Source organism: Hyperoodon ampullatus (genome assembly GCF_949752795.1).
Source record: "Hyperoodon ampullatus genome assembly, chromosome: 9".
NCBI classification, from domain to species: Eukaryota; Metazoa; Chordata; class Mammalia; order Artiodactyla; family Ziphiidae; genus Hyperoodon; species Hyperoodon ampullatus.
The window spans coordinates 96459774-96481191 of record NC_136922.1 but is presented as its reverse complement, the minus strand read 5'-3'; the positions used below and the strand labels follow the sequence as shown (position 1 = coordinate 96481191).

The window sequence follows — 21418 nt, the reverse complement described above, 5'->3', positions numbered from 1 at the left end:
GGTGCTGATCAGTTTTCCCCTCTCAAGGCTGTGGCTAGTCACCTCTCCAGGTCAGCTAGAGGCTGGCTCTGCTCTCAGGCAGGATGGGACCAACCTGAAACCCTCTGACTGTATCACGGGCCTGCAGCCAGGGCACAGGGGCTGGTGTATTGGGTGTTACCCAGTAGGCCAGGTTGGTTTTTATCATCACCCCTGCCTTTCCTCTCTGCCTTGCTAGAATTCTCAATTACCTTTACTTATGAGTGCACTGTTTGCCTAGGGAGGCAACTATGCCATCGTGATGACCAACAGATGATTGTGGCTAAGGCTTCAGAATAAGAAAGGTTTAATAACAAGTACAAAAAGAATATTCCCTATTTGGAAAATAGAACAATGAGAATTGGGCAGTTGCCGACCTTGATGGCCCAAGGGAATCCCTGGAGGTGCACAGCTGGCCTCTGGCCTGCAGCCCCACTATTTCTGGTGTCATGCTTTACTCTTTTCTGTGTCCTTAGCCCCTTCACATTGTGAAAGATCCCGTCTTTGCTCCAGTGCATGTTAATACCATAGGCATCCATCCCAGGCACAAAGCTTAACATCATAGTTGAGATGAGGTGTCAAAAGGGGAACCCAAATAACCTGTGACAATAAGAGGAAAAGGAGGGAGGATTTTTCCCTTAATGTGGAACACATGCGGGTGTTCCATAAACTTTTTATTTTTTTTTTTGCGGTACGCGGGCCTCTCACTGCTGTGGCCTCTCCCGTTGCAGAGCACAGGCTCCGGACACGCAGGCTCAGCGGCCATGGCTCACGGGCCCAGCTGCTCCACGGCATGTGGGATCTTCCCGGACCGGGGCACGAACCCGTGTCCCCTGCATCGGCAGGCGGACTCTCAACCACTGCGCCACCAGGGAAACCCCATAGACTATTTTTGAATGGACTTGGGAAAGTAAAATTAATGTATCTCATTTTGTTTAAAATACTCAGTATTTGAATTTTTTGAAGGTGGAATGTTGTTCATATTGATATAGGGATTTCTGCACAGCAGGAAGGTAATGTTCCCAGGAGTAAGAGGTACAAGGAGAAAGTCAGCTTTGCATCTTAGGGCCGGGTTCCCCAAACCGTGTGCTTGGGGGAAACTCTCCTTCTGCAGACACTTCTGAGTGATAAGAAAGCTCCTAGACTCAGAGCTCTGCTCTGACCAAACCTCAGTTCTGAGGCCTCCAAGACACTGATGGGAAGCACAGAAGCAGGAAAATCCAGCTAATTCAAATCAGATTCACAAGAGGTAGAAACTTGTATTCACCTTCGAGGTAGACTGTTCCTCTGCAAAAGTAAAGCTAAGGCCGTGGGAAATGAGATATTTGAGGGTCTGTTGCTCCGAGGAGGGACGTGCTAACCTGATTGTCTCCTCAGTTAGGAGGGAGAAGTGTAAAAAATGCTTGAACGAGCCAAAGTGAAGCTCTACCACACTATTTATTGAAGACTGAATTAAGACTGATTCATTCCAGAGTCTGAAATAATACTGATACTGGATTATGATGTATTTGATGGGACTGCCCCACTGGGAACCACTGGGAGGTCTGGTTTCCCAGATAAGAATTGGACATTTTTACTGCCTGGCTTAATGGAAAGCTGGCAGATTCCAGGACAGGAAGTGAAGACTTGAAGCCGGCTTAAGCTGAAAGCAACTCTCTGGGCTTTGGATGGTTGGGCCTAGAATCTGAAGACCAGAGACACACTTGAGGGAACTCCAAGATGGTAGAGGAGAGAAGTTGACCTTTATCCCCAGAATGTGCCCTGTAGAGGCAACAGTGCAGCCTCAGTGTTCTCAGACAAGGGCCCATGGACCTCATCAACATATGGAGGAATCATCTCCAGCTCACTGAGAAAACAGGACGAGTAGGCAGTGGTATCTCTCAGGTCCCTCCTACTTCAAGCCCATCGTCTTCCTTGTTCTCATCTTGCTCAGTCTCTCATCCAGCCGGAAGTGTTTCTCAACCCCGCGGGGCAATGTTTGCAAAACCTTAGAAAAAAGCAGAACATGTCATCACCGACGTGTATTGTTCAGCTCCCTGGACAGATCCATCAGCTACAGTGACGGTGAGCACGTGCTGGGCCTGGACCCGTCCCATCAAGGGTCTCAGGTGCTCCTGACTCCTAGCAGCTCTCTTCCCGTGACAAGGGTGGTCAGCAAAGCCAGGAACCGTGAAGGAGACCTTCTCTTGATCTCCTTCCCACACCAAGAGAGAGTGCACAGAAGCAGCGGCTGCCAGTCGCAGTCCATCTAGTGATAATTACAACAATCATAAACAATATTCACTAGCGGTACTTATATTTGGCCACCACATTTCTTCTTTTGAAGTCCTTGTACATCTATGTCTAATGAGTAGCATTCGCAGCAGAACAGAATTCCAAGGAAAGACTGTGGGCCAGGTAAGATAAAGCCTGGAAGTCATCTCAAAGCTTATGAGTCTATCATGAATACTTTTCTTCTTGTTGTTTTGCTTTTTCTTGTGGAAATGTTCGAACACACCAGAAGTAGAGGAAATATAGTATAATGAGTCCTGATGTACCAATAACCTAGCTTCAAAAATTGGGGGCAGTTTTACAGTCTTGTTTTGTTTACATCTGCAAATTTCTTGGGGGTGGGTGCTGGAGTATTTCAGAGCAGATCACTGATAACATGTCCTTTCACCCATGAATACTTTGGTGCTGTTAGTAAAAATCCTTAGATTAATCTATTTATTTGAAATCTACTATATAACTATGTAATGAGTAATCAGATTCTAATGAATTGCTTCTCTTGCCAGAGTTTTCCATTTGCTAGAACTAGAGGATAGTCATCAAAATAGCTGTTATAATAGAGATATACTACTTGTCCACTCACAAGACAGTATTCTTCTTAGAACAGGTACAGAGTTCTAACCTCATATCCCAATAATTTAGAGATGGTTGATATACTGCCCATACTTTAAGGAGCAGATAGTTTAAAATGATATAGATTCATTAGTCTGATCTTTTCTCTATGGGCCACAGTTAGGAGAATTTATGTGGCATTTGACCATTTCCAGGTTCTCTAAGATTAGAGCAGGTAGTAGTTGCCTATGTGACTGAGTCCAAAGCTAGCCCTGCAGCCACAGAGGCAAGATCTCTGTCTCCTCTCTTTCTCTCTCACACACACACAACATACACAACACTCGCGTGCACGTGCGCACACACACACACACACACTCTCACTGCTTTTTTTTTTCCCTTTTTTTGTGGTATGCGGGCCTCTCACTGTTGTGGCCTCTCCCGTTATGGAGCACAGGCTCTGGACGCGCAGGCTCAGGGGCCATGGCTCACGGGCCCAGCCGCTCTGCGGCATGTGGGATCTTCCCGGACCGGGGCACGAACCCGTGTCCCCTGCATCGGCAGGCAGATTCTCAACCACTGTGCCACTAGGGAAGCCCCCCCACACTCACTGCTTTAATGGGAAGAAATTAGTAGGGATGGAAAAGACGTTCTCAGAGCTGGACCTACTGTACCTCAATCTTTTTTTTTTTTTTTTTTTTTTGTGGTACGCAGGCTTCTCACTGCTGTGGCCTCTCCCGTTGCGGAGCACAGGCTCCGGACACGCAGGCTCAGCGGCCATGGCTCACGGGCCCAGCCGCTCTGTGGCATGTGGGATCTTCCCGGACCAGGGCACGAACCCGTGTCCCCTGCATCGGCGGCGGACTCTCAACCACTGCGCCACCAGGGAAGCCCTGTACCTCAATCTTGACTCATTCCCTTTCTCTGCTCTGAGGGGTGGGACTCAAGAAGTCCCAAGGAATTTGTCAAACATTCTCAGTCATTTCTTCACACTTCTGACCCAATTACAAGATCCCCACACTAAAGTTTTGCCTTCATAAAACTAAGCAAGGCAAGGTTTTAATGATTTTTTTGAAGTGTGATTAGGAATGAAAGCTCTTCCACAGGAGGTGACCAGCAGAAACTCTAAAGACAGAAACTTAAAATATTAGTCTCTCAGAAGAGAGTGTGGGTATGGGGGATTGGAGGAGAAGGAGATTGCTACTCATTATACGTCCTGCATGCAATTTGATTATTTAATCTTTGCCATGTATATATATGCCAAATATATATATATTATATATATATATATATATATATATATGTATATATATATATTTAAACCTGTCCAGAGTGTGCTTGAATCACTTTGCTCACTCCTTTTCATCTCCAGACCTCTGAACTCTGGAGGTCCCTGAGCTCAGTCCCCCAAACTTTTCTCTGTGTACACTCACTTCCTTGGAACATCATCCAGCCCATAGCTTTAAACCCGATCTGTAAGCTGGTGACCTTTGAATTGATATCTGCATCACATACCTCTCTGTTGAACTTCAGACTTGCAGCTACCAAATCAAATCTCCCTCTGGTTGTCTAACAGACATCTCAATCTCAACACGCCCGAAAACAAACTCCTGATCTTTCCTACCAAACCTATTCCTCCCGCAGTTTTTTCATTTCCCAGTAAATGGAAACATACCAAAAATCTGCGAGTGATCGTTGACTACTCTCTTTCTCTGCAGCTGTGCATCCAATCTATGAGAAATTCTTTCAGTTCTCTCAGCCTCCTCCTACTGGCATCCCCTGCTTTCCCCCGGCCCCTCTCCACCCAGCAGCCAAAGGGATCCTCCTAAAAGGATCCTGCACTCAGATCCTCCAGGGACTCCCATTGCACTCAGAATACGGAGCCCACCCCTCTACTAGGCCCCCAGGGCCATAGGATCCACCCAACAACCTGTCTGATTCCTGCTACCCGCTCTCTGCTGTAGTCTCCGCACTGTTTCTCCAGATGCCAAAACCTTTCCCACGTGTCTCTCTCACCCCATCGCTTCCCTCAGTTGTCTGCTCACAGGTCATCTATCAGAGAGGTCTTCCACATCAACCCCATCACCCATTCTCTGGTCCCTCACCCTGTTTCACATTTCTTCACAGCACTTACCACTACATCATATATTATATATGCAACGGTTCATTTAAAAAATTGTCTCCCTCATCCCAGCCCCAATAGAATCTAAATTCCACGAGCATAGGGACTTAACTCTTGCTTGATGCTGTTTTTCCATTACCTGGAGTAAGGCTTGGCACACAGTAGGTGCTGTGAATCAAGGCACACACTATGTGTTCTATGTACCCTTATGATGGACACTACCGCAGAATGGATACCTTTTACGAGGTTTCAGATGTTTAATTTCCAACTCCATTGCAAATTTCAGAGGCCTAAAAGGGAGGGATGTGTGGATTTTAAATAACTTAGTAATTTTGAATATATATTCTATTCTATTAATCCCTATACCATTTATGGCTCAACCGGAACTCAGCGTCTGTAGTATGTGATTTACTGTGCTTTCAACTTGGATCCGGCCAACAAGTGCCCGAAGCACAGATGATTCAGTGCAGATGGGGCTGACATTATAGTTGTGTGGCTAATGTATAAAGTAAATGTGTCTCCTCCATTCACATTCTAAATTTCACCCCATTACGCCTCAGCTTGTCCCACAATCTGGACTCCTGTCTGGACCACTGGTATTTGCCCTGGTCCACTAATTATGCAGACTGATCATGGAAGCAGAGCAACCTATTCCTCACATGGATGGAAGACTACCTGGCCAAATAAAATGGCGTAGTTATATAAAGATGTTGACCCTTCTCCAGTAAATATGTACAGATGACCCTTGAACAGTGCAAGGGTTGGGGCTCGACCTTCGGCATGGTCAAAAATCCACATGTAACTTACAGTGGGCCCTCTGTATCTGAGACTCCCCTGCATCCGTGGGTCCCCATCTGTGCTTTCAACTAACCATGGATGGTGTAGCACTGTAGTGTCTACTACTGACAACCCACGCGTAAGTGGACTCGCGCCCTTCAAACCTGTGTTGCTTAGGGGTCAACTGTAATTCTCATGCAGTTTCAAATGAACAAAGATCACATTTTTTTGAAACTGGCTAAAATGATTTTAAGTTTCACATGGAAAAATCATTGTCAAAGAAATAGCTGAAGGTTTTTTTAAAAGAGTAAACAGAGAAGACTACCTCTCCTAGAAACAGAACTTTAAATTGTATGTAGAATAGGCAGGTCAGTGGTGAAGAATATATAGCTTAGTAAATATCAGTAATATTAAAAATTTTAGGGTCTCACTTCCTATCATATATCAATATAAACAATGAATAGATGAAGCGATCAAATGTGGAAAATCAATCATAAATAACTAGAAGAAAATAAAAGTGAAGGTTGATCAAATTTCTGGGAGGGGAACAACTTTATAAATGTCAAAGCAACGTGAGAAATCACAAAAAGAATTGATAAGCTTGATGACATAAAATTTAGAACTTCTATATTTCATAAAGCAATTAAGCAGCATTGAAACCATACAGTAAATTGGAAGTAATATTAACAAAAATGATGCCAGACAAAAGATGATTCTTACTGCATAAAGAACTCATGCAAATTGATAACAGGTCTTCAGACAGGGTCTTCAGGCAGTGCTCTGAAGAGGAACCACAAATCACCAACATGTTATTTCGAAACCATGATTAGATTCAGTCACAAAACGTTAACTTAAAACAAAATGCCATGGTCATCTGACAATTGGCCAAAAAAAAAGATTTTAAATGGCACTATCTAATTGGGACAAGAGGGAAATGAAACTGATGCCTTGTACACTTGTGAATCAACAATTTGGCAGTACAATCAAAACATGGATACACCTTAATCCAGTACTGCCACCTCTGGCAATCTGTCATGTCAGCAGCCTGAATAGCTGATTGTACTTGCCCTGCCTGTCACCCCTCATTCTAGATTTCATTTTTTGCCTGATAGCTGCCTCCCCTGCTGGGCTATAAGCTTGATGCGAAGGGATGTCTGTTTTCTTCACAGCTGGACTGGGCATAGAATAGGAACCTAGTGTTAGTTCAGAGTGAAATTTAGGCACAACAAAAAAGGGAAGAGCTTGATTGTCTAACAATGAGAATGGTTAAGTAAATAAATTTTCAAACACACATACAAGAGAAGGAATTAAAATGATGCATATAAAACTTTCTAATAGAATGGCGAATTGTTCACAGTCTGATATTAAGGGGAAAAAAGAATACAAAATTGATATACAGTATGATTTCAACATGTAAACACAGAAAAGAAAAACAACTAAATCTATCATTTATTTTAAGATATACCATTATTATACCATTATTTTTACATGCCACTAAGAATAAAAAATGCCCATGATGGGGAGTCTAATATGATACCCCCTACACAACTTTGCCAAGTAAACCTCCCACGCAAAGAGGGCTAGGCAAGGAAGACTGCTTGTCTCAACTTTGTCATCGGGTGCAGAGAAGAAAAAAATCTCATCTAGGAATTAAAAGGCAGGGCTCGCACTAGCTTGTATTTTGAATTCACACTACCAGCGTGGTCCAAAGAACCTCCAGAAGAGAATTTAACTGAGTAGTCTCTGATTGATGGTGCCTCCAGATGGCTGACAAAAGCAAACACAAATCTCCCTTGTGAGACCCGGACCTCAGTGGGGCTGGCAGCAGTTATAAGTTGCCATAGCAATCCTAACAAGTGAGAAATTTTGCATCCTAGAACTGATGAGATAGGATAAGCAAAACCTTTGCAGGGGCCAATTCAGCGGTGAGATGATAGATCAAAAATACTTTTATATAATGTACTTTATGTACATTGTATTTTTATTGTAGAGATATTTATATAGTGTAGATATATTTTATATGTTTTACATATGTAGATATATTATTTGTAAAAGTGAAATAATTTTATTTTAAAATTTAGACATATGGGATTCTAGGGGAACTCATTAAAAAATTTAAGATTACCCGAGGGTCTCTGAATGTGACCAACCTTCATTTCTTGTTGCCCTTAACACTAGTTTCCCACCAGATCTATTCTAATAGCTAAGTTCAATTAATTCCCTTCCTATCATCTCATGAAATTTAGTAGACACAGAGATGATGAATCTGATGGTCAGGTACAGGGCCTCTCTCAGTCTGTGAATGCATGTCAAGCGGAGTGTCATCAGCGTCATTAACATTTTTGAACACCCACTATGTGCAAGATACTAGGTAAGCCTGGCAGGAGGGGGCCAGCTGTGCAGAGGTTTAAGTCTCTACTTTCATTCATTTGCTTAGTTGACAAATATTTGTTGAGCACCTGTTATGCAAGGCACTAGGGTCTGAAGATTGACCTGATGGCTGGTGAGCTAGAACACATGCTTAAATGAAGATTGGAAAAGGTGCTAGGTTTAGGGTTTGGACATTTGGGTCTTCTGTTTATACAGAAAATTGATTGGGATGGAGATTATGAGTTTATTTCTCCATATATATATATATATACAGCTTGAGGGTATTAAACTAGGGAATTCGAGGCTGGGGGGAGGCTCACACAAAAGATCAGGAAAAGGAAGTCCCTTGGAAAAAAAGGAAAGTCAGACTAAAGCTGATGGCTTTGGAAATGGATTAAGGACTTTTAAAGAGTTCCCCATTTTATATTTATAGGTAACATTTTGAATGCCTCACCCCTTGGGGTAAATCTGGTGGTTAAGTAATCAGAGGAGGTGGGAAAAAGAAATAGAAATAGCCACTAAAATAATGAGAAAGAATGAAGTGAGGAGAGAGACTTGTTCAGACACCCAATTCCTCCAAGGTTCAGGAAGGCCTGGGGTTTGCCTGCCCTTAGAAGGACACTAGGCGTTACCCGGGGGGTGTTGATGAAGAGTGATATCTGTGTACCAGACACGCAATGATAAGATGATTTAACCCCCCTTCCCAAGGAGATCATCAATGACTGCCCAAGGCTGCTGCTTCCAGACAAAAATCTATGACACAACAATAAATGAATCTATGCAGCATTTTACCCTGAAGAATGCAGACTGCTTTCATCTTGGCTATATTTATCAACATCTCCCCCACCCCCCAAGGGCAAGTAAGTGACCGTCGTCCACCACTCTCTGTAGAGACTAAGTCACTGAAACGGATGGGGAGCCCCACGCAGGGTCCAGGAAGGCCAGGGCCAGGCACTATCCAGCTCATTCAAGGGCACACCCCCTGGGTGATACACACACAACTACTCCAGGCCGGACACCAAAGCCCATAGCTTCAGCGGATCAGGCCACGTCCCAAGCGCAAACAACGCGGGCAGCCGGGGCTCCCAGCTTCTGCTTCACTCCCAGCACGGCGGGAGCTCTGAACACACATCCAGGGTTATGTAACACCTATCTGTCACGGTCCATATGGCCAGGGGACTTTCAAAATCATGCTGGCGTATAACAGTTCACGGTGGTACAGTCATCCCACGGAATCCTAGGTGAGAAGGCACAGGTAGACAGATCCAAGTGGCTGCGCGTCCATGTCACCGCACTTTTCCTATCCCCGGGCGCGCAGATGCATCCGTGAAGTCTCAAACCAGGCACGCAGTTCAGCGAAGCCCGTAAGGAAGAACGCCCTCTCGGGCAGGGTCGGAACTCCGCCGAGCTGGGTGGGAGGGAGGCGGGCGCGGCGCGGCGCGGCGCGGGGCGGGGCGGCACGGGGAGGGGCGGGGCGGCACGGGGAGGGGCGGGGCGGCACGGGGAGGGGCGGGGCGGCCGGGGCAGGTGCGGGCCTGGGGCGGCGGCGGCGCGGCGTGAGCGCGGAGGCCCGGCCGGCCGGCCGCCCGCCCTCCGGCGAGAGGAGTTCCCGCAGCCCGCCCCTGCGCCCGCCCCTCGCCGCCCGCGGCTCCTCCTCGCCGCCGCGCCGCGCCTCGCCTCACCTCGCCATGGTGGAGCGGGGAGACGCGGCGCCGCTGCTGCGTTGGGCCGAGGGCCCCGCCGTCTCCCCGCCGCTGGCCCCGGACCCGCAGGCTGGAGTCCGGGGCTGGGGCGGCGGCGGGGGCGGCCGGGTGGCCGCGGAGCCGCCGAGGAGGCGGGAGCCCGAGGAGCTGGGTCCCTCCCAGGTGCTGCTGCAGCCCGGGCGTCTGGAGCTGGGCGACGTGGAGGAGGACCAGGTGGTGGCCGTGTTCGTGGTCACCTTCGACCCCCGCTCAGGTGAGAGCCGCTCCGAGACCGCGGGCGGGGAGAGGGTCGCCGCCCACTGGGCTTAGGGGGCGGCGGGGGAGGGGCTCGCTGCGCGCGCACCCGCACACGTGCAACCCCCTCCGCGCCGACCGGGCTACCCTGGGCGAGCCCGGCGCCCCCGGGAGGTCGGGGCGTGGGGCTTTGTTCCCTGCGCCTCTGACCCCCTCTCCGTTGCGTCCCGCTGCCTCTCAGCGGATCCCCAGCCCGCGCGCCCGTCCCCACAGTCGTGTTTGCGCTTCTCCGATGACAGGGGATCTTGTTTGTGGCCATAGGCACGCTGGCTTTTGTTTTCGTTTCGGGCTCGGTTAAAAGGTTTCTCCCGAGAAGAGGAGGAACGCCCCCCAGGTGAATTCCGTCCGAAACTGATCGTCCTCAGCTTCCATGGTCTCTGCTTCCCGCCCTTGCTCCCCATCCCTCCGTGCACGGTAACTCTGTGAGCGGCCAAGTTCACTCTCTCTGACGGTATTATTTTGAGGAATTGATGCCTGGAGCATTAAGGGGTGGCACTGAGGCATTAAGCTGGAGACCGATGAAAAGAGAAGCCTCCTCAGGTAGGCTTTACCCTGACTATCCAGTAAGGAAGTGTGCATTTTACTGGTGAGAGAATTCATGGGGTTCAAAAGTGAATGAGTAAATACCTCCCTCCGAGAGCCTTAGGTATTCGGGGAAGGACCCTGCTCTCAGGATTGGAGGGATGAGAGCTGTAGTCTTGGTTCTAGGGTTTAAGAACGCCCAGGTGTGTCTTTCTATCCTAACTCCATGGAGGTTGCTGGAATGTGGAGTGTTTTTTAGGGGAAAAAAACCAGAACAGTTTCTTTCTGGAGTTTCCTTCCTGGTCTGGCAAGGGTGAGGTGTGGAAGCCATTCTGAAAAACTTGATACTGTGAGCTGGAGTGGGAGGAAAAAGGGTGAGGGTCTTGGGATGGCAGAAGATACAATCCAGGGAGGATTATAAACCAGCAAGACCCAGGAAGAAGTAGGAACAGCTGTGGCGAGACTAGGCCTTTCTGACTCCTGTGTGTTCCTTGGCCCCATCCCAGTGGGTTTGAAACATTTTTGACTGTGACCCACCATATGAAATTCATTTCACATACCAGTCAGTGTGCTCACATACGTACATACGTAACTGAAACAGAAGTTTCATGAAATGGTATTAACCCCTTTTACATGTAGTGCATACTGGCATTTTCTATTTTTCTTTTTCTTTTTTTTTTTAATACTCATCACATAGGCTGGTTGACTCATGTATGGTTGGGACTCCCAGACAGAAAAACTGTTCTTTTTTTGTCCAGAGTAACCTTTATTGCTAGACAAAAACAGATACTACTTTGTAATTAATAATATTCCTTATGCCCTACCCCATGACCTACATACAGTAAAGAGATGTGAGCATGAGATTCATTCTGGAAAGTGTTTAAGAGTAACTAGAAGAAATGGAGAGAAAGCGCTAACAGGGTCTGATTTAGCAGTGGTCGCTCTGGCGGTAGAGCCTAGAGAGGGGAAGAGGAGAAGAAAAAAAAAAAAAAATCCTACACTAACCACAGATGGAGTTAATTATATTGAAAAGCACCACAGAATTGGAACCCTCCCCCTGCCTTGTCAATCACAGCTGGTGAGCATGATTTTGTGGGTATGTGTAAATGGAGTATTTGTGGGTACGTGTGATGTGCACACACACACGCACAAGTATGTATTTGTAATGCTTTTCAGATTAGGGTTGGTGTGGAAAGAAGGGATTTAACTGACACTTGGACACTTGCTTTGTGCAGGCATTTTACTATAATGGTTTTTCTTTTTTTTTAATTTATGTTTATTTTTATTTATTTTTGGCTGTGTTGGGTTTTCGTTGCGGCACACAGGCTTTCTCTAGTTGAGGCGAGCGGGGGCTACTCTTCGATGCGGTGCGCGGGCTTCTCATTGTGTTGGCCTCTCTTTGTTGCAGAGCACGGGCCCTAGGCACGAGGGCCTCAGTATTGTGGCATGCGGGCTCAGCAGTTGTAGCTCACAGGCTCTAGAGCGCAGGCTCAGCAGTTGTGGCGCACAGGCCCAGTTGCTCCGTGGCATGTGGGATCTTCCTGGACTGGGGCTCAAACCCGTGTCCCCTGCATTGGCAGGCGGACTCTCAACCACTGCGCCACCAGGGAAGTCCCCTATAATGGTTTTTCATCTAATTCTCATCACCATTGTAATTTGATGATCATTTATAACCAAGGATGATTAAGTAACTTGGAAATATTAACTAGCCAATAAATACTTGACTCCGAGTCTGGTTGTCTTTCTAGAATACAACACTGCCTGAACCTCTGGCCCCTAACTTTTTATCCTACTGGGTGCAGAGAGGGGAGAGGCTGAGAAGGAGTGGGGGAGGGGAGAGAGTGTGTTTTTAACTTTGGTTGATGGTTTTGTTTTGGTTTTTTTTGGGAAAGCTGCTGTTTCCTGACCATAACTCTCTTGTCATCTTCTCAGTCCTAATTGGCACTTTACTTCCTGTAAAAAATTGTGATCGTACCTATAGCAAGTAAAAATTATATGGTGCAGTATAATTCTAAGAGTAGAAGATGGAATGAATGAATGCTACTGGGGTTCCCAGGGCTGCAAAGGTCGACACTAGGACAAGGGCCTCAGAGAGCCCGTGGAGTGTCCCTTGGGTGAAGGTTGAGGAAATCGCGGTCTGGAGAGGGGAGATGGAGGCCCTTGGATGCCCAGTGAGCAGGAGACGTTGCTGGGGCCAGACTTACGTCTCCCAGTTTTAATAGTTCAGTGTCTTCCTCATTCTGCTACAGAGGCAGGTCTGCTATGTGTTATTATTATTATTATTATTATTATTTATTTTTTTTTTTTGGCGGTACGCGGGAGTCTCAGTGCTGCGGCCTCTCCCATTGCGGAGCACAGGCTCCGGACGCGCAGGCTCAGCGGCCATGGCTCACGGGCCCAGCCGCTCCGCGGCATGTGGGATCTTCCTGGACCGGGGCACGAACCCGCATCCCCTGCATCGGCAGGCGGACTCTCAACCACTGCGCCACCAGGGAAGCCCTGTGTTATTGTTTAATCTTGGTCCACCAAGGCTTTTGCCTTCCTTAGCCCATGATACCCAAAGTAGTAAAGTGAATACTGGCTTCTTTACCCAAATCAGAACATATCACAGAAGTTCTTCCATGGGAGAAACTGTCTAGCGTTTCTGCGCCTGCCTGTCTGCTCCCCATGTCTCTCCCAGCTGTGGCCTCAGTGTTCTTCCCCAGGAGTTCCTCCCTTCTCCCCAAACCTCCCAGTCACCTGCTGCCCAGGCCATGGGTATTCCATTCATCTTCCCACCTGGTATAGGGAACTGTTGGCACATGTGCCTGCGAGAGTACAAGAGGGGATGGGGGAGGAGAGAATCCACAGCCGTGGGTCATCTGTCCGGGTGTGTGTGGTCTGGGTGCTGAGAGAGGTGTGAAGGAGGGGTGGATCCTGGTTACGAGCATATTCACACGCTCCTGGGCAGGGATGTGCTCAGTGATGCTCAGACCGGTGAATGGGAATAAGAGTAATTCTCCTATATTTTTGAATGCTAATTTTGGGTTGGGCATCTGTAGAAAGAATCAGAGAAGAGGCTGGGGCCATAAAGAATGTCATTTTCATTGGAGTCACGGTTTGAAAATTATGGTTTTTGGATCTGCCGATGTTGTGAGGTCTGTAGGGGCTTCAGGGTCAAGTGAGGCAGAGGCTCTCTCTCTCACACACACACTCTCCTTCCCGTCTCTCTCTCAGTCACTCCCTGACACACTCAGTCTTTATCTGGAGCAGGGAGTCCCTGGGATGGTGGTGGTGCCGGCCATGTGGGCTACAAAGCTGCTATTGAAACCAGGCCCAGATGCCGACGATGGGAGCCAAGTGGGAGAGGTTGGCAGCCAGAATACTGGTTTTTCATTGTGTCCAACCCATTATTTAGAGCTTTGGGTTTTAATTTTGATTCTCTTCTTTGGGTGGCTAGTAAAATTTTCGTTCTTTTGTCTGCTTAATTAAGGGAAAAGTTACTGTCACACTTGGAAATCAGCCTGCTCCCCCATCCCCTCTATGAAGGTGACATAGCTGGCTCGCCATGTGACTGAGGGCTTGTGTGTGGGCCTGGGGTAGGTAGAGCTCTGGATCTACAGTGTATGACACCTGTGAATCAGCCTCACTGGACTGTTTCTTTATAAGAGATTCACTTTCAACAGCTGCATTTTCCCCAGAGTTATTTTGTGAGTGTCTGGGGGAAATTCCTATGCTGTGCGTGTTTGTGTTGGGATAGCTGAGAGGAGGAAAACCTGCTGAGGTTTGTAAGATGTCTCTTTTTGCTTTGTTCTTCCTGATTAGGGATGAATTACCTGTGCCTCCTTCAACCTCTAGCCAGTGCCTAAATTACATCTAAGCCCCTATTTAGTTTAGTGCATCAAAATGCTCCTGTGTTCATGTTAAATGAACGTAGTATTTAAAATCACTCACATACACTAATTTTAACCCCCATACATTCTGCGTATAGTCAGCAGAATACAAGCATTTTCTTTTAAACAATGGCGATGTGGAGGCACAGGGAGACAGGGCCAGGTGTAGCATCTGAGGCATAACTTGGAGGGCTGCCCAGGTCATCTGACTCATGCAAATAATAAATGGCTCCAGCCACTGGTGGGAAAGTGACAAAGCAGAATGAGAATGGAAAATTTGGAGCGCCATTTTGAGTCTCAAAGAGCAGTCCTACGAATGGCCAGCTCAAAGAGGCCAAGAGAAGGCCGGTTCTGATAGCCTAGGCAAAGAGGCCAAGAGAAGGCCGGTTCGAATGATTAACTCTGCCACGTCCTTTCTCCGTAGTTTCTATCAGATGTCAGTGGAATACAGCTGTGGTGAATTTCATTAATTCACACATTGGCAAACTCTTTCTCAGGCTGTTGGTGATTCACCTGCTTGCGGTTTTCAGGGAGAAGTCAGTTGGTGACCATCGGCAGGGACTTCTGTTTCTCCTCATGAAAGTGGATGGAAACTAGAGTAGGAGTGGGAATCAAAACAACCGCCACTTACTGAGTGCCCACCGTGGACCAGGAACTAGCTAATCCTTTCAACAGTCTTCTCTGTAATGACGAGAAAAACAGAGGCACAGGGCAGTTAAGTCATGTTAAGTCACAGAGCAGAGAGGGGCAGAATTCCTGTGCTTCTTCCCACATCACACCACACCACTGCCTGGCGCAAAATGATCTGGGGCCCGTGAAATGGAAAGTTTCTTCCATGTAAAATTAATGCATTGGAATTCAGCCATGGATTGGCATATGGCTGACTTGAAATCACCAGGATTAATTTCTTCCTGCCTCAGGTTTCTTTATACTGACTCTTTCTTCCTTTGCTTTGGATATACTCTCATCCTAGGTGGTGGTAAGACAATTCAAAACTATTTCAGACCCAGAGTTGAGTGATGTGAGTTGTTGACTTTTCTGGCGTTAGAGTCTGAACCATATAAGCTTCTGAGGTTTCTTCCATCTCTGGGATTTGGGGGCCCCCTGCAGAAGTAGGGACCACAAGTACACCTGGATTCTTGCCTTTATTCAGGGCTTGTGTGTATGCCGATGGGCAGAGCTGATGGAAAAAGTAAAAATCAACGCACATGTTGGAGAGGGGAGAACTGGTACAGAGCTCCACTGTTGAGGTCAGAGGAGCCGTAACAGGACCTTGAGCTGAGGCAGCCACTGCTTATGAAATCAAGGGCTCAGGAGGAAATTCTTGCTTGGGAACCGCCCAACACGGAGGGAGAAAAGGAGGAAGGGAAGCCACGTATTTCCCATTAGACAGATTATTTCGGTTCAAGATCATTGCTTTCTCCATTTTAAATATTCTGAGATCAGCTTTCTTAACAGGCAGCAGCAGTAGCAGCTAATATCTATTCTCCCTGGAGAAATGGTGGTTGATGAAATCCAAATATGCTTGGGGGTGTGGTCATTTCACGTTTCAACAGAAATAGAAGGCAGAGGCAGCCCTGTATGTAGATAGGACAGAGTAAATCACATCTAGCGTAGGAGCTTGTGAAACATCAGCTCTGGGAGGCCCTGGCACACAGGGCCACGAGGTTCAGACCATCTCTGCATCTGCAGCCAGGCTCGGCATTGCCCTGTGGCTTCCCTGGGTACCTGAGCCGCCAACTCAGTAATCTGTTAGCCCAAATTCCTTTGCCTGAGCCCAGAATCTGGCACTGGGCTGCCAAGTTATGTTCCACCAATATTTACTGAATGACTGGCTGAATGTACACAAAGCAGATTGCCACGTTTGTTCCTCGTGCGGTCATGTCCATCCCTCCTAGAGGCTAGACAGGGCCTGTGGGTACCTGTGATGGGCCCAAGGTGAGGGGGGACATGGAGATGGAAGGAGAGCAAGTGAGGAAATAAGGCACTTGTCAGTGTTGACTCCTCTCTTTGATTGCCTACCCCTGGGATGAGCCCTTCTGTTCAATCTTGCCAGGCCCCAGCTCCCTGGCTGGGTTCCTAAAGTGTAGTGAGGAAATTTGGAAAACCAGATGGCTTTGAGTGTGAAGGCTGAGCCTGAGGTAGGTAGCATTCTGTGTGAGGTTTTTCTGGCCCTAAATGGCTCACGACAAGGATGGTTATTTCTGCCAAATCACTTTCCTTTAAGCCTCTTACAAGTTTATATATAAATGGGTTTCTAATTTTTGAGACTGGTGTACTATTTCTGTTAAAGGATGACCTTTAGCCATCATGCTGTTTCATCCTCTTAAATATAACACATTGTCTCAATTATTTTTTGCTTTTGCAAAGTCCTTTATGCTTAGCTTATGGTTTTTTGCATCGCTGTTATTTCAGTTCTGTTTCTTAATTCATATGTTGAAATTTCTTAATTTAATTTTTTTATATTGGGGTATAGTTGATTTACAGTGTTGTTAGTTTCAAGTGTACAGCACAGTGATTCTGTTCTACATGTATCCATTCTTTTTCAGATTCTTTTCCCGTATAGGTTACTACAGAATACTGAGTAGAGTTCCCTGTGCTGTACAGTAGGTCCTTGTCGATTGTCTCTTTTATATATAGTCGTGATCCCATACTCCTGATTTATGCCTCCCCCCACCACCTTCCCCCTCTGGTACCATAAATTTGTTTTCAAGGCTTGTGAATCTGTTTCTGTTTTGTAGATAAGTTCATTTGTGTCATATTTTAGATTCTACATATAAGTGATATCATATGGTATGTGTCTTTCCCTTTTTGACTTAATTCACTTAGTATGATAATCTCTAGGTCCATTCATGTTGCTGCAAATGGCATTATTTCATTCTTTTTTATGACTGAATAATATTCCACTGCATGTATTGATATGTACCACATCTTCTATATCCATTCATCTGTCAGTGGACATTTAGGTTGCTTCCATGTCTTGGCTATTGTACATAGAGCTGCAGTGAACATTGGGGTGCATGTATCTTTTTGAATTATGGTTTCCTCCAGATATATGCCCAGGAGTGGGATTGCTGGATCATATGGTAGTGCTTTAAGGAACCTCCAGATGGTTCTCCATAGTGGTTGTACCAATTTACCTTCCCACCAACAGTGTAGGAGGGTTGCCTTTTCTCCACACCCTGTCCAGCATTTATTGTTTGTAGACTTTTTGATGTTGGCCATTCTGACCGGTGTGAGGTGATACCTCATTGCAGATTTGATTTGCATTTCTCTAATGATTAGCGATGTTGAGCATCTTTTCATGTGCCTATTGCCATCTGTATGTCTTCTTTGGAGAACTGCCTATTAAGATCTTCTGCCCACTTTTTGATTGGGCTGTTTGCTTTTTTGATATTGAACTGCATGAGCTGTTTGTACATTTTGGAGATTAATCCCTTGTCAGTCACTTTGTTTGCAAATATATTTTCCCATTCTGTGGATTGTCTTTTCATTTGGTTTATGGTTTCCTTTGCTGTGAAAAAGCTTTTAAGTTTCATTAGGTCCCATTTGTTTATTTTTGTTTTTATTTTCATTAGGAGGTGGATCCAAAAAGATATTGCTGCAGTTTATGTCAAAGAGTATTCTGCCTATGTTTTCCTCTAAGAGTTTTATAGTATCTGGTCTTACATTTAGGTACTTAATCCATTTTGAGTTTATTTTTGTGTATGATGTTAGAGAATGTTCTAATTTCATTCTTTTACATGTAGCTGTCCAGTTTTCCCAGCACCACTTATTGAAGAGACTGTTTTTTCTCCACTGTATATTCTTGCCTCCTTTGTCCTAAATTAATTGACCATAGGTGCGTGGGTTTATTTCTGGGCTTTCTATCCTGTTCCATTGATCTGTATTTCTGTTTTGTGCCAGTACCATACTGTTTTGATTAGTGTAGCTTTGTAGTATAGTTTGAAGTTAGGGCACCTGATTCCTTCAGCTCTGTTTTCTTTCTCAAGATTGCTTTGGCTATTTGGGGTCTTTTATATTTCCATACAAATGGAAAATTCTTTTGTTCTAGTTCTGTGAAAAATGCCATTGGTAACTTGATAGGGATTGCATTGAATCTGTAGATTGCCTTGGTTAGTATAGGCATTTTGACAATATTGAGTCTTCCAATCCAGGAACATGGTGTATCTTTGCATCTGTTCGTGTCATCTTTGATTTCTTTCATCAGCATCTCATAGTTTTCAGAGTATAGGTCTTTTGCCTCCTTAGATAGGTTTATTCCTAGGTATTTTATTTTTTTGATGCAATGGTAAGTGGGATTGTTTCCTTAATTTCTCTTTCTGATTTTTCGTTGTTAGTGTATAGAAATGCAAGAGATTTCTGTGTATTAATTTTGTATCCTGCAACCTTACCAAATTCATTGATGAGCTCTAGTAGTTTTCTGGTAGCATCTTTAGGATTTTCTATGTATAGTATCATATCATCTGCAAACAGTGACAGTTTTACTTCTTTTCCAGTTTGGATTCCTTCTATTTCTTCTTCTTCTGTATTTGCCATGGCTAGGATTTCCAAAACTATGTTGAATAAAAGTGGTGAGAGTGGACATCCTTATCTTGTTCCTGATCTTAGAGGAAATGCTTTCAGCTTTTCACTGTTGAGTATGATGTTAGCTGTGGGTTCGTCATATATGGCCTTTGTTATGTTGAGGTAGGTTCCCTCTGTGCCTACTTTCTGCAGAGTTTTTATCATAAATGGGTGTTGAATTTTGTCAAAAGCTTTTCCTGCATCTATTGAGATGATCATATAGTTTTTATTCTTCCAATTTGTTAACAGGGTGTATCCACTGATTGATTTGCAGATACTGAAAAATCTTTGCACCCCCGGGAAAAATCCCACTTGATCATGGTGTATGATCCTTTTAATGTATTGTTGGATTCAGTTTGCTAGTAGTTTGTTGAGGATTTTTGCGTCTATGTTCATCAGTGATGTTGGCCTGTAATTTTCTTTTTTTGTGATATCGTTGTCTTCTTCTGGTACCAGGGTGATGGTGGCCCCATAGAATGAGTTTAGGAGTGTTCCTTCCTCTGCAGTTTTTGGGAAGAGTTTCAGAAAGATAGGTGTTAACTCTTCTCTAAATGTCTGATAGAAGAATTCACCTGTGAAGCCATCTGGTCTTGGACTTTTGTTTGTTGGAATTTTTTAAATCACAGTTTCAATTTCAGTACTTGGTGATTGGTCTGTTCATATTTTCTGTTTCTTCCTGGTTTGGTCTTGGAAGACTGTACCTTTCTAAGAATTTGTTCATTTCTTCTAGATTGTCCATTTTATTGGCATATAGTTGCTTGTAGTAGTCTCTTTTGAGTGTATTTCTGTGGTGTCAGGTGTAACTTCTTTTTCATTTCTAATTTTATTGATTTGAGCCCCTTCCCTTTTTTTCTTGATGAGTCTGGCTAAAGGTTTATCAATTTTGTTTATCTTTTCAAAGAACCAGCTCTTAGGTTCATTGATCTTTTCTATTTTTTCTTTGTCTCTGTTTCATTTATTTCTGCTCTGATCTTTATGATTTTTTTCCTTCTACTAACTTTGGGTTTTGTTTGTTCTTCTTTCTCTACTAGTTGCTTTAGGTGCAAGTTTAGGTTGTTTGAGATTTTTCTTGTTTCCTGAGGTAAGATTGCATTGCTGTAAACTTCCCTCTTAGAACTGCTTTTGCTGCCTCCCATAGGTTTTATATCTTCATGCTTTCATTTTCATTTGTCCCTAGGTATTTTTTAATTTCCTCTTTGATTTCTTCATTGATCCATTGGTTTGTTGTAGAATATTGTTTAGCCTCCATGTGTTTGTGTTTTTGCAATTTTTTCTTGTAGTTGATTTCTAATCTCATAACATTGTGGTTGGAAGAGATGCTTGGTATGATTTCAGTTTTCTTTAATTTACTGAGGTTTGCTTTGTGGCCCAGCATCTGATCTGTCCTGGAGAATGTTTCATGTGCACTTGAGAAGAATGTGTATTCTGCTGCTTTTGGATGGAATGTCCTATACATATAAATTAAGTCCATCTGGTCTAATGTGTCATTTAAGGCCTGTGTTTCCTTATTGATTTTCTGTCTGGGTGATCTGTCCATTGATGTAAGTGGAGTGTTAAAGTCCCCCACTATTATTGTTTTACTGTCAGTTTCTCCTTGTATGGCTGTTAGCATTCGCCTTAATATATAAGGAGCTCCTATGTTGGGTGCATATATAGTTATGATTGTTATGTCTTCTCCTTGGATTGATCCCTTGATCATTATGTAGTGTCCTTCTTTGTCTCTTGTAACAATCTTTATTTTAAAGTCTACTTTGTCTGATAAAAGTATTGCTACTCCAGCTTTCTTTTGGTTTCCATTTGCATGGAGTACATTTTTCCATCCCCTCACTTCCAGTCTGTATGTGTCCCTAGATCTGAAGTGGGTCTCTTGTTGACAGCATAATATACAGGTCTTGTTTTTGTATCCACTCAGCCAATCAGAGTCTTTTGGTTGGAGCATCTAATCTATTTACTTTTAAGGTAATTATTGATATGTATGTTCTTATTGCTGTTTTGTTAATTGTTTATTTGGCTCTGTTGGGTCTTAGTTGCGGCACGTGGGATCTTCGTTGTGGCATGTGGGATCTTTTGTTGCGGCATGTGGGTTCTTTGTTGCAGCACATGGGCTTCTCTCTAGTTGTGGTGCGCGGGCTCAGTAGCAGCGCGCAGGCTCTCTAAGTTGTGGCATGCGGGCTCCAGAGGGTGCAGGTCAGTAGTTGTGGCACGCGGGCTCCAGAGTGCATGGGCTCAGTAGTCGCAGCACATGAGCTCTCTAGTTGTGGCGCACAGGCTCTAGAGCGCATGGGCTTAGTTGCCCTGTGGCATGAGGGATCTTAGTTCTCCTACCAGGGATCGAACCCACATCCCCTGCATTGGAA

The 21418-nt window shown here is 45.1% G+C and overlaps 1 protein-coding gene across 1 annotated transcript in view; it reads left to right on the top strand.

The window, feature by feature from the left end:
• Positions 1 to 9792: 9792 nt before the first annotated feature.
• The window catches only part of DENND11 (DENN domain containing 11), a gene marked incomplete at both ends in the record, with an annotated part of 44114 nt that continues 32488 nt past the window's right edge, over positions 9793 to 21418 (top strand). Inside the window, one exon of the mRNA XM_079711521.1 lies at positions 9793 to 10060. Coding sequence (XP_079567647.1) covers positions 9793 to 10060 — 268 coding nt within the window. The remainder of the gene's footprint in view (positions 10061 to 21418) is intronic.